The 12,749-nt window shown below is 38.7% G+C and overlaps 1 protein-coding gene across 8 annotated transcripts in view; it reads right to left on the bottom strand.

Annotated features, from left to right (window-relative positions):
* OSBPL10 (oxysterol binding protein like 10) overlaps nt 1-12,749 on the bottom strand; it is a 287,316-nt gene that overhangs the window by 172,361 nt on the left and 102,206 nt on the right. For 5 of the 8 annotated variants that reach the window (XR_004971601.1, XR_004971602.1, XM_036332838.1 and 2 more), the window contains one exon: nt 6,255-6,446. The exons of the other annotated variants lie outside the window; for them this stretch is intronic. Coding sequence is in view for 3 of the 5 variants with exons in the window: in XM_036332838.1 (XP_036188731.1) it covers nt 6,255-6,446 (192 nt within the window). In the remaining 2 variants the exon portion in view is untranslated. The remainder of the gene's footprint in view (nt 1-6,254; nt 6,447-12,749) is intronic. 8 annotated transcript variants of the gene reach the window in all.

Here is a 12,749-nt window from a genome sequence, read left to right on the forward strand (position 1 = left end):
GAGAGAGATAGAAACATCAATGATGAGGATCATTGATCGACTTCCTCCTGCATGCCCCCTACTGGGGATCAAGCCTGAAACCCAGGCATGCGCCCTTGACTGGAATCGAACCCCAGACCTTTCAGTCTGCAGGCCGAAGCTCTATCCACTAAGCCAAACCAGTTAGGGCGTGTGGGTTTTTTTAAGTCTCAACTGTCACAACTGAAAAACACGTTCGGTCAAAGCCACAAGAACCTGGGCTCTACAAAGTTTATCCTGCTTTTCAAATATCGGTTCTGCCCACACCCATAAACATATTTACATTGAAGAAAAACTTTAGTAGGTACTCTCTATAGAGAATTTTCTTAACTCTAACCCAACGAAAAAAATAGTTAAAATAAAACCAATTGTAGATCAGAAATAGTCCCACACAGACACTTAAATCTATACACAAACATACACATGCTGCCATGCTCTCAAGTGCATAGAACATCTCAGTTGTCACTTCTGGGAGACAGTAATGAGGAAGCAGGGAAAGAAGAACCCGACTTTCTTTCCTTCTATTCAATTCTTGTGTGCGTGCAGGTTTGTACATTATTCATATGAAAATGTAAAAGCATCCAGCAAACAAGAATTTCATCAAAATCACACTGTACTTGTACCAACCAAACTTGTATCCATTTTAATTAATGTGAGCCATGTTAAAACCTGTTATAATGCCCTTAAAAGTATAAAAGTTAAAATACAAAGGAATGCAATACATTTCAACCAGTGCATACTTAACAGCTGAGGGGTCAAATTGACTTTTTAGAAATACATTCAATTCTATTTATAAAACAATTCCAACAGCACATTTCGAGGCTCACTCTATCATCACTTCCCCACCCCCTCATACCTCACATAGTCATTCAGGTGTCTAACCATCCAGTGCTATCAGAGTCAGAGACCATCTGAATATCTGATTCAACTAATCGCTAGGTTTCCCCTCACTCATACCCACCCCATATAGCTCCTAAACAACCCTGGAATGCCTGTACATTCCATTTCTAAAGCACTTTAACTGCTAGAAAATGGGTCTTTAAATCAATATGTTCAATCAGCATGCCCAGCAATTGCAGTAAGCCTAGAAGATGCAAACAAGAATGAGACATGACTTTCAGCATAAAAATCCAGTGTCTGGCACATAGCAGGTGCTCAATTAATACCTGTAGCATGGAATCACTGTGTGAGCAAGTTCACAATCAGAGCAGTGCTATGCAAGAGAAATATAATGCAAGCTACAAATGGAAGGCATATTCATAATGTTTTCTATAGGCACATTTATAAAGGTAAAAGAAATATTAAAAAGTGACATTAATTTTTATGTATTTAATTTAACCCAACTTACAGAAAATATTTTCATTTCCAAATGCAATATTATAAAACATTATTAATGAAATATTTTACCTTTTTTGTACTAAGTCTTTGAAATCGAATGTGCATTTTACATCTACAAGACATCTCAATTCAGACAAGCACATTTTAAAAGCCCATTAGCCCCACTATGAAGAACATCATGGCAGAAAGTTCTGCGCAATGTACCTCCCAACAGAGGGAGGTGGTCAGTATATGTGGGGACAAGAAGGAATGATGAGGTGAGGAGGCAAAGGCAGTAGAGACAGGCAGATGATGGAAGTCCTGCTTTGCCAGGTTGAAGAGTTCAACCTTTATCCTATGGACAACAGGGAGTAAGGGTGATATGATAAAGCTTTCATTCAGAATGGTGCCTTCCTGGAGACAGAGTAAGGCATGAATTAGAAAGGAGAAAACCTGGCAGTAGAGAAGATGGGTTGCAATGAAAGTCATCCTGAAGTTAAAAATCAATGGTAATCGATGGTTTAAACACAGATTCATAGGCCACGATCAATCCACAAGATGAAGTCTCATCATGCAAGATAAAATATTAAAACAAGGAAAATAAGTGTATATTTCATAGAACTAAATTTATTATGCAATAAATGGTTCTTTATTCTGAAATTATATTGCTTTGGTGGGGGAGAGGGGGCATTAAATGTGCGCTGTACTTTGAAAATGTCCTGATTGGACAAAATAAAAAATTTTGCAATACTTATGTTGTTCCCAAAATTCTAAATTTTAGTTTGCAAGAAAACTCCAAAAATCTGGAACCACTGTTTTAATTTCTGAAATTCATTAAGATGAGCCTAGGTCCAATATATGCATATTATTCTGTATTCCGGTTTCCTTTCTTTCTTTCTTTTTTTTTTAAAGAAAAATGCGTTTATTCCAAATGTTCACCAGGCTTGGAAGTTTTGGGTTTTTTTGTTTTTGTTTTTTTTTAATTTTGTTTTATTGCTTAAAGTATTACAAAGAGTATTACATAGGCTTCCTTTTTCTTTTTTTCCCCCTTTCAATTTTCTTATTTTACTTACACATGCCCATGCACTAATAATACTGACACAACTTTTAACTTAATATAGAGTAATTTAGTAGGTGAAGTATATTATTGTTTAGTCATTCCCATGAGTGTTGTATCGGATCTATTTAGGAGTATGAATAACTTTACCCAAATGAACTTTCTTCCTTCTACCCCCAATCCCATGGGTTATTTCCTCCAGATGTAGTTCCCAATGGAAAATTTATGCATCAACAGTAATACAGAGCTTTGTTTTGTGTTTAATTCTTATGATTTATCACCAGACTGTAGCAAAAAGACAATGTGCAATGCTGCCAACATTTATTAATACCCCAACCAAAAACAGACTATCATTATTTCTGGTCATCTAAGACAAAGCAGTCTTAATTTCTCTCTCTTGAATTGCTAGTGAGGGTATGTTCCTGTTCTCTTCACAAAGGTACTGAGCCTCCAATTCCCTAAACTCATCCCTCTACCCACTCAAGGGAGGACACTTCTAGAGAGGACTGTGGGTACTGACCTTTGGTATCTCAATTCTTTATATTATAATCATTTAATCTTTGAGAATGTCCCATTAGTTTTACCTATGCTTTGGTACTGAATTTAAAATATATCCCATTGCCTTTGGCTGGGCTATTTTTCTTTTATTCTTCAGGAAGTCAGGCACATCTATCTTGTGTATGATGATTTTCTCCATTGCTTCAGTGGTCCTAAGTTTATCTTCCCTGAACAGCTGGATTAAAAATGGTATTCCATTTTCTTCTAGTTATCCTATATAATAAAAGCCTAATATGCAAATTGACCGAACAGCGGAACGACCAGTCATTATGATGCACACTGACCACCAGGGGGCAAGACGCTCAACGCAGGAGCCCCCAGCCCACAGGGCCCAGGCCAGCCAAGGTGGATGCCAGTGGGGGCCCCCCAATTGCCCCACAGATCGGCCCTGATTGCCAGCTAGGCCTAGGGACCCTACCCGTGCATTAATTTCATGCACCGGGCCTCTAGTATTATAGATTAACTAGAGGCCCAATGCATGAAATTCATGCAAGAGTAGGCCTTCCTTCCCCCAGCTGCCGGCACTGGCTTCCCTCTGGCACCCAGGACCCGGGCTTCCCTCGCAGCCCTGGCTTTGTCCGGAAGGTCGTCCAGTCTAATTAGCATTTTACACTTTTATTATTATAGACAAGAGGAATCCAACAGCAGAGGCCTGTGTACACTGAAATTAATATACTTTTTAAATGGCAGAATCATCTGGTATGAATAAAATTGGCTCAGATAGTTCTCAAGGTGGACCGTCCCCATCATAAAATGACAGATGTCACAAAACAGCTACTCTTCTCTCACCAGAGGGAAGCTGGACATGATATCTGAGCATCAAAACTTTCAACTCCTCCTTCAATTCTCTCAGTTGGCAATGTTTGTACAGATTTCTCAACAAGCTCATGTAAAATTAATTTTCAGCAAAAAAAAAATAATAATAATAATTTTCAGCAAGAAAGGTCATTGATAGACAACAGCAATCACCTGAAGAAAAATACTCTTGTGTGGGAGTACCCCCCAAAAAATTAAAATGGCTATGGAAACATTGTGCCTAATTATTTTTCATATATTGAGATTCTCCAGGAAAGTACAATAATCCCCCTGCCCAACAGATGGAAAATGGAGAGAAAAAACAAAAACAAAAAAGCAGCATATATGTAATTGCTTACAAAGTTCAGATTATACCAAATAATCTTTTACATATCGATATATGTAACTAATATAGAAAGAAAAAATAACCCAGAAGTTAATTCACTGAAATATTAACAGTGGTCATCTGAAGGAAGAGAGGATTATGGGTAATTCTGATTTTCTTCTCTAGAGTTCTTTTGCAATGTATACTTACATTATATACTTTATATACTAGTAAATAGCATTTTATACATATATACACAAAGAACATACTTTTATTACTTTAAAAACTAAACTTTTTAAAAAACAGAGGTAGAAAAGGATTTGGCATTATATTAAACAAATGCTACTAAAAATCAAGCTAAAGTACCTCAACTTTTATTTAGGCCTCTGCTTACTAAACACAGCACCCCTTTTCATATATAGGAAGTCTCTTATCATCACTATAAGAGTAAGTCTTTCAGAGGTTCATTATATTAGGATTAAAAGAATTCTCAAAATACCAGGAACTTTCAAATTTCCTTTTCCTTTTTTTTTTTTTAAGTCTCTAAAGTACTTTCAAAAAATATCTGCAATGAGGTGTACATAAAAGTGATGAGAGGGTTTTGTGGTTAGTTGTGTTTTTTTTTCTATCTGTTAGATAAATATTGAAGCATTTACTGGCAATGTTAAAATGATAAAATATTTAAGATCTCCTTAAAATACTCTAGCAACAACAAAAGAGTGGTAGGGGAAAATAGATAAAACAAGAACAGAAAGTTGGAAGTATTGAGTTGGGTGATGGGTACCATTATTCTACTTTGTGTACATTTAAAGCTTTTCCATAATACAGTTTATTGAAAAGGCGCTATGAAAAATGAAAAACAATATATACATATGCACATCCATTCCTCATATCATCCAATGTAGCCAAACACTTTTTTTTTTTTAAACCTCAGGGTGACTCATAGTCAAACACTTTTTTTTTTTTAAACCTCAGGGTGACTATTTCAAAGGGAGCTAGTTAACAGTCTCTTAGGTGAGTGAGTGTGAGCAAGTGTGGGAAGGCATGTACCTTTTCTTTATTAGGCAAGAGTATGTGCACGGGTAAATCTAACAAGAAAAAATAAATGTCTTTTATTTACATCTACAAATTTGTTTCAGAAGATTTCAGGTTTTCTGAACTTGGCCACCATCAGACCAACAGTCAGCCATCACAACACTACTTGGTTCATGACATTTAAAAAATCAAATACAAAAGAATAAATAAATAAGATACAGACTGACTCGAGTAGCAGCAAGACCCTATCTGGGCGTCCCATTCTCCTTCTTACACAGAGGACAGGCTACGTCTCTAAGAGGACAGGCCAGTCCACACACAAGTCCACTGCAAGCAAAGAGCCTGAGCACTCAACAGAAGTTAGGCAACCAATACCAACAGCATTTCTTTTGCATAGTCTGTTCTTGATAACAGTTGCAAAGGATGATATGAATCCTGAGGATCTGGGATCCCCACACTGATGACTTCCCAGTGTATCAGCGTAAAACAAAACACACCCCCCACATGTGTTCACAAGGCACTCCCAGTTAGAGGGATTTCACCTGCATGATCACCAGTGAGCCTCGCATCTCCCAGGAGAGTTGGTATAGACTGGCTCACCCCTATTTTACAGACGCAGAAACTCAGGGTCAAAGCTGTCCAAAGATTTGCTCTCAAACAACGGGAGTCTTCGAAGGACAGTGCTCTTCTCACTACCCAACCCTCCCCTGGAGTGTGTCTGTGACGGTAAGGAGGAGGCAAGTACCGCATGAAGAGAAGCAGGGCAGAAAAGAGGGGAAATCAGCTTTAGGCCCAACACTTCCCGGGTTTCGAAACACCCTCAATATGTCCTAACTGCCCATGACTTTGTGCTGTCTATTCTTTGCCATGAGCATGAGACTCTGATTGCACTTCTGCATGTTACTGGGGGCTTGCTTTCTCTGCTTTCTGAGCTCTGACAGAGGCCTCCTAACAACTCACTTGACCTAAGAAACACAAAAATCCTTTTTTTAAACCAGGAGGGACTGTCATGGCTGTGGGGATGGGACATTAGCTGCTGGTCCTCTCTCTCATTATCAAGATGATACAAAGAAAGAGAAGTTGGCAGAGAAACAGTCACAGCCCGCAACTCCCATGGGCCACTCAAGCTCGTAGGAGAGCAAAGCCTACCTCTCTGACTTCGTGGAGCTGGCCGGAATACTGATTCTTGGCTCTTCGGGCAGCTGCAGGCGACTTGTGATGCGTGACTGTGACAACACCGGGGGCCCCCACACCGAGGTGTCTCTGGCTACAGGGAGACGCAGAATTGGGTGTTCCATGGGGGAGCAAAGTGAGACTTCGGCTTCGGGAGCTTGGAGTAGTCTAGAATAAGCAACAGGTGTCAAAACTCAACAAGCAATGCGCAGAACACAGCTAAGTGTTGGCTTCCATATATTTTGAACCTCTTAATCGTTCCCCTTCATCTGTTTGGAGAAATGAAGGCACGGGGGTGGTATAACAACACTACATGCCTTCCCACACTTGCTCACACTCACTCACCTAAGAGACTATTAACTAGCCTTCTGATCTCACCCCCACTGTGTCTTCTGCCCCACACTATGGCCATGAATAGCTACTCAGAGTCTCTGCAAACACCGTGGACTCTCCCGGACCTGCGCCTCTGCACATACTGGCCCCTCCTCCTAGAATGTCCTCCCCTCCTGGCCGGCAAACGTCAGATGAACCTTCAAGACTCAGCTCGGTGTTCTCTGGTGCATGGAGCACCTCCCTGTCTGTCCCAGTCTCTCTGCTGCTCTTATTCCACTGCATTGAGATTATATTCATTGTCCAGTTCCTTTCTTAAGATATTCTGTCAAACTCATCTTTATATCCCCAAGAACTAGCACATGATTTATTAGTTATTAATTTATTGTTTATTAATTTCTTAATACATGTTTGCTGCCTAAATGAGTGTACTGTTATCCACCAAGTAATGCCCATTTGTTAATGCTGTGCTTATATTTTATCTTATGGTAATAAATAATCCACATAACAACTTAGTGTATGCTGAAGATGGCATCTCAACTAAGTGGAGATGAATTTTTTTAAAACATGGTACTGAGATAACTGGGCAGCCATCTGAAAAACAAAACTGGGTTCACCTCTCAGATCACAGACCCCCAAATAGATCAAAGAGATTAAAAAAAAAAAAAAACACTAGAAGAAAATGTGTAGCCTTGGGGTAGTGAAGGTCTAACACCTCCAAATGCAAAAGCCATAAAAAAAATAAAAAAAAAGAAAAAAGGTTCAATAAGTTTGAGTACCTAGGAACCTGAAAATTTTTGCATGGGAAACAAACAGATTTTAAAGATTTACTCCCACCATCAACAAAGCCGAACGATAAACTAGGAAAAGTATTTTCAACTTGTTTCCCAGACAAAAGGCTCATCATTCTCATTTATAATTAGGAATATAATTCCTAGGAAGTGATTAGGACTGTAAACTAATTAAACTAGGGCAAGATGTAGACAGTTCACAAAAAAGATAAATGGCCCTTAAACCATATGAAAACATGTTCAACTGTACTCATAAGATAAATGTAAAATTCAAGCCACATTTAGATACCATCTTCTACTCAGAAGATTGGCAAAAATCCTTACCACCTGTGGACAGGACCACAGACAAACAGGTTTGTGGGAGCATAAGGTAGCAAAAACCTGTGATGAGGACAATCTGGCAGTACCTGTAGCTGTTATAATTGCATTTCCCTGTGATCCAGGGATGCCCCGATTGGGACTGTACCCACCAATACTCCTGCACCCAAGTGAAATGGCATATATCCTATGTTTAATGGCAAAGTGTGACAAACAACCCGAATTCCCATCAGTATGGGTCAGGTTAAATAAAATATGGCATACCTACTGAATAGAATACTACCAAGATGTAAGAGAATAATAATAAACATCTGAGTTGGTCTGGGGGGGGGGGGGGCGATATCTGAAACTATATAGTTAAGTGAAAAAAGCGAGGTGCAAAACTATTCTATAGTATGCCGAGTTGCAGCAAAATGCAGAGACTGAGTGTTTTTATTGACATTTGTTTAAAACACAAAAAATAATCTAAAAGGATAGACACAAAACTAAAAAAGCTGACACTAATTTGTGGAGAAACGGAGAATGACAGAGTAGGATCGGAGGGAAAGGGAGATTTTTCACTGTATAGTTTATTTTTATATTCTTTCATTTTGAACCATGTGAATGTAGTACCTATCCGATTTTTTAAAAAAATTCCACATAAAATTTACATTCTAAATGCCCCTGTATCTCAACGCAACTTGAGAAAAGGCAGTTAGAGGATATGTTGGATTCATGCCAACATATCAGATATTTACTGAATACCTACTATGTGCCAATGGGAGTATCTACAAAGAAAATATGAGATGTGTTTCACCATAGATGTTTATGGTATTGCTAGAGATATAAGACACTGAGACAGAAAGGCACACACATACACACACAAAGGGAGTGCATATAAGGTGCGAATTTGGCATTACAGCCAGAAAATGCCTGAGAAGTGAGGAAGAGGAAAATCAACGGGAGTTGACTTCATCATGGGAGGCTATTCTGCGGGTGAAGAAGACAGAGAGACATGGCAGCAATGTATGAGGACCTCGGAGAGTCAGGATGTTTGAAGCAGTGTAAGCCTCCTGCCTTGGGTAACAGTCACAGCTCTAAAAACTGTTCGATGTTAATGGCCTATAATTTTAAAAATCACCAAAAGATTGGAGAGAGGATAGAAATCAGAATTTTACATTACCCTGCAATGCCACAGTAGCTTGTAAAGGTTCTCCAGGCCAGAACTTGGACATAGTAAGAATAGAGATAAAGTTGGGAAGCAGTGTATTGATTTTAAATAACCTTAGGTAACTAGAGAAATATGTGGTCTCAGAATTACATATGCTGTGATTACAGTCAAATACAGCAATCATCTACTTACAGCCCCAATCTTTTCACTTAAAGTGTGGAGGGGGAAAGACACCATCTCTTTAATCCTTTAATGACAGTGAATTTGCCAAAGCATTAAGAGTTTACTAAAATACATTTTCATTGTTTGGGAGGCTGTTCCAACCCAAGAAAAGGCAGATTTTTCACTGGACTTGGAAGCCAGACTGACAAGTTTCACTCCCCCCAGCTCCACCAGGTTCTAGCTGTGTGACCTCGGGAGAGTTATTTAAGCTGTCTGATTAATCATCAATTTCCTAATCTTTAAAACAGAAATGATAATATTGACCCTTAAAAGGCATCATGAATTTTAAATTCTATCATGGAGCTGCATGGCTAAAGTTTGTTTCTTTCCTTACATCACTTAATACTTGATCGATGAAGGCCTTGCTGATTTTTAAAATGTTAAAACGTCACTTAGCACAAAATCATAAGCAGTCACTGACCTGCTCTTTATTTTCTATCGGATCAAAAGTGCTGAGGAAGCCCAAAATATAATTAAATACTTTCTGGAGAACCTATATGCTCAGCAATTAAATTGTAAGACTGTAGAAGGGAAAATACTTCCAGATTCTGAGTAGAGTGAGAACCCATCGGAAATTAAGAAATGAGAACAGCTCTGGCAACAACGGGCACCTCTGCTTGGAACAATATCACCATAAATGGCAATAAATCAAGAAATCCACCCAGAAGCCAAATTATTCCACTGTGGACATCTAGCCCCATGATCATTATTTAATGGCTGTCATCTGAATTCACAAGCAGTAAATTTGAGTTGAAAACCCTTTAATTTCCCATTAACTATGGGATTGTCTCAGTTTAACTCACAGATCCTGGATTGTCTCACAGTTTAACTCACACGCAGACCTCCTCTTAGAGTAAAATGAGCAAGTGTCTCCGTCTTGGTAAATCCCAAAGGTCATCAGGCGCCAGGACAAACAGAGAGCAAAGGCAGCAAACTGCCACCACTATAAACGAGTGGGGTCTTTCCAAAACACAGCCTATATAAAACGCCCAGGTTTTGTGCTTAAATGTCAAACACTTATCCTTGCTACTAATCTAAAATAAAGTTATTGTCAGAGTTTGAGGAACAACATGGCAGGTGTTTGCTCCAAATAGTTATATCAATATTTCTAGGGGGTGTCTAGAAATGCCAAGTGTGCCATCTGCGGAAGATACTGAGTCAAGGGTAACCATTTCTATTCGGGAATAAGGTTCCCCCTTTCCCTTGGAGAGTCACCCCTTGGGTCTGCCTGATAAGTGGGGTGGGGCCTAAGCAGAGAATGTGGTAGCAGGGAAGATCAAGTGCTGACGCTCAGGCATTCAACATGCAAGCAGGTTTTATGATATTTTTTAAAATATATTTTTATTGATTTCAGAGACAAAGGGAGAGGGAGAGATAGAAACATCAATGATGAGAATCACTGATTGGCTGCCACCTGCACGCCCCCTACTGGAGATCGAGCCCGCAACCCAGGCATGTGCCCTTGATCAGGATTGAACCTGGAACCCTTTAGTCCGCAGGCCAACGCTCTATCCACTGAGCCAAACCGGCTAGGGCAGGTTTTATAATATTTACCAAGCTCTTGGATTGTCCCTACACTCTTCAGTGGATTCATAAATTTCCAAAGATTTTGAGGAAGGGACACACACGTACTTTTGGTATTCAGTGGCCAAAACTGGTATGAAGAAAAGGTGTGACTGGAAATAGAAAGGATGTAGTAGAAAGAATATGTTCAGCCAGGGAAATCACACCATGAGCTGGAGACAGGAAGTCTGGTCTGGAAAGCTTAGAGCAGAATCAATTGGACTATCCAAGGCTCCCATGGCATCCCACTGTCTAGAAGAGTAGCAGGAGGATCTAATCCTACAAGACAGTGTGGGGGAGAGATTAGGAATACCGTTTCTAAAGTCAGTGGCCTGGGTTCAAATCTGGATTCTACCACTCATGAACTGTGTAGCCTAGGAAGGTAATGTGGTATTTTCATTGATAACATTTTACTATTACTACCTCATTGGGTTATTGGAGAATGAAATGAGAAGAGGTAGGTAAACACATGCCACATAGTAAGCATGCAGTGACTGTCATTATCATTCATAAAATTAATAAAAATGAAGCCTTCAGGTGTAGTGGAAGGGGGAAGTAGCCCTAGAGTCAAATACTATATGGACTTAAAGGTTGTTTTTTAAATATGTTTTTATTGATTTCAGAGATAGGAAGGGAAAGGGAGATAGAAACATCAATGATGAGACAGAATCATCAATTGACTGCCTCCTGCACGTCCCCTACTAGGGATCAAGCCTGCAACCCAGGCACGTGTCCTGACAGGGTAATCGAACCCTGACCTCCTGATTCAATGGTCTACACTCAACCACTGAGCAACACTGGCCAGGCTTAAAGGTTGTTTTTGTCCACAGTGCCTTAAGACACAGCCTTAAGTACTTCCTTAACTTTTTTTAAGATAAATTAAAAGTAATCATTCTAATTAACTAAAAACAGTTTGCTTCAGGGAAAAGGCACATTTAAAATATGAATTCACATTTTCAAAAACCAATCTGTTGCAGAACACAAAGTGCCTGTAGATTATTCCGATGCTACATGGGTACCAAAGATAAAAATAACTACTTTAAATACGTAATGGGCAATTTCCCATTAGAGTTTCAGAATAAAATACAAAACCCCAAATTGAAAAAATAATTAGCTGGTCCTAAAAAATTTCTTAGAACATGTATCAAAAGTTTATAATAGGCTTGCTGAAGCTCAAATTAAAAAGCTGAAAAGAAGGGGGAAATACTTTAGGTATACATTTGTGGCAACCACTTCTACTATACAAAATTGATCTATTGGGGAAAAGTACTGAGGGTCAATTAATTGTCACAGCATCCAAATGATATTTAATTTGGAGCATATTTTCTTCACTTCCTTGAATTTTTTCACAGTGAAGGGGGGAAAAAAGACTATATTTCAGAATAAAATAGCCCAAGGGAGGCAGGAAAGTCAAGCCAGCCTGGTTATTTATTGTAAAAAACAAATTTAACCAACTAAAAACATTTCATTATATTCCTTCTCTCTTCCTCTAAGAAAAATTAATGTACCATCTCTAAATATGTGAAAACTGAGCACAGAAACTAATTTACTCCTTTTCTTCCAAAAGTAAGCATACCTCAAAGTCAACAAAAAAGGAAAGGCATAACAATTTTTTAAATAGTATATTCAGTGCCTTAAAATTATTCAGAATTCCATTTTCCTGCTAGTCAACATCTGAATAAAATGTGGAGTATTATTTTTAATGAGTCCATTCTACTATTTTGCTTAAATAGCATCATATGGACTTTTCATTTGCCCTGCCTTTTTTGTTTGTTTGGTGGTGTTCTTTAATATTCCGTTATCTCAAGCTTAAAACAGACCTAAAGTAGAAATTAAAATTTTAAAACTGGGACATTTTCCAAGTTCATTTTCATGATTAACTTTCAAAATTATACTTAGCTCTCTCTACTTTTCCAAATTTCCAAGGCTAGAGAATTTTTCCTTTGTCATCTGCAAATCTTCAATATATCCTGAACATTTTCCAATAACTTTAGGCAAATCATCTCTTAAAATACACACACATAAGTGTGAGCAAACGTGTGTGCAAAGAAAAAAGAGTGGTTTTCCCCAGAGAGCAGTCTCTGGCTGGCTTATAAA

This window comes from Myotis myotis, unplaced genomic scaffold (genome assembly GCF_014108235.1).
Source record: "Myotis myotis isolate mMyoMyo1 unplaced genomic scaffold, mMyoMyo1.p scaffold_m19_p_13, whole genome shotgun sequence".
NCBI lineage: Eukaryota > Metazoa > Chordata > Mammalia > Chiroptera > Vespertilionidae > Myotis > Myotis myotis.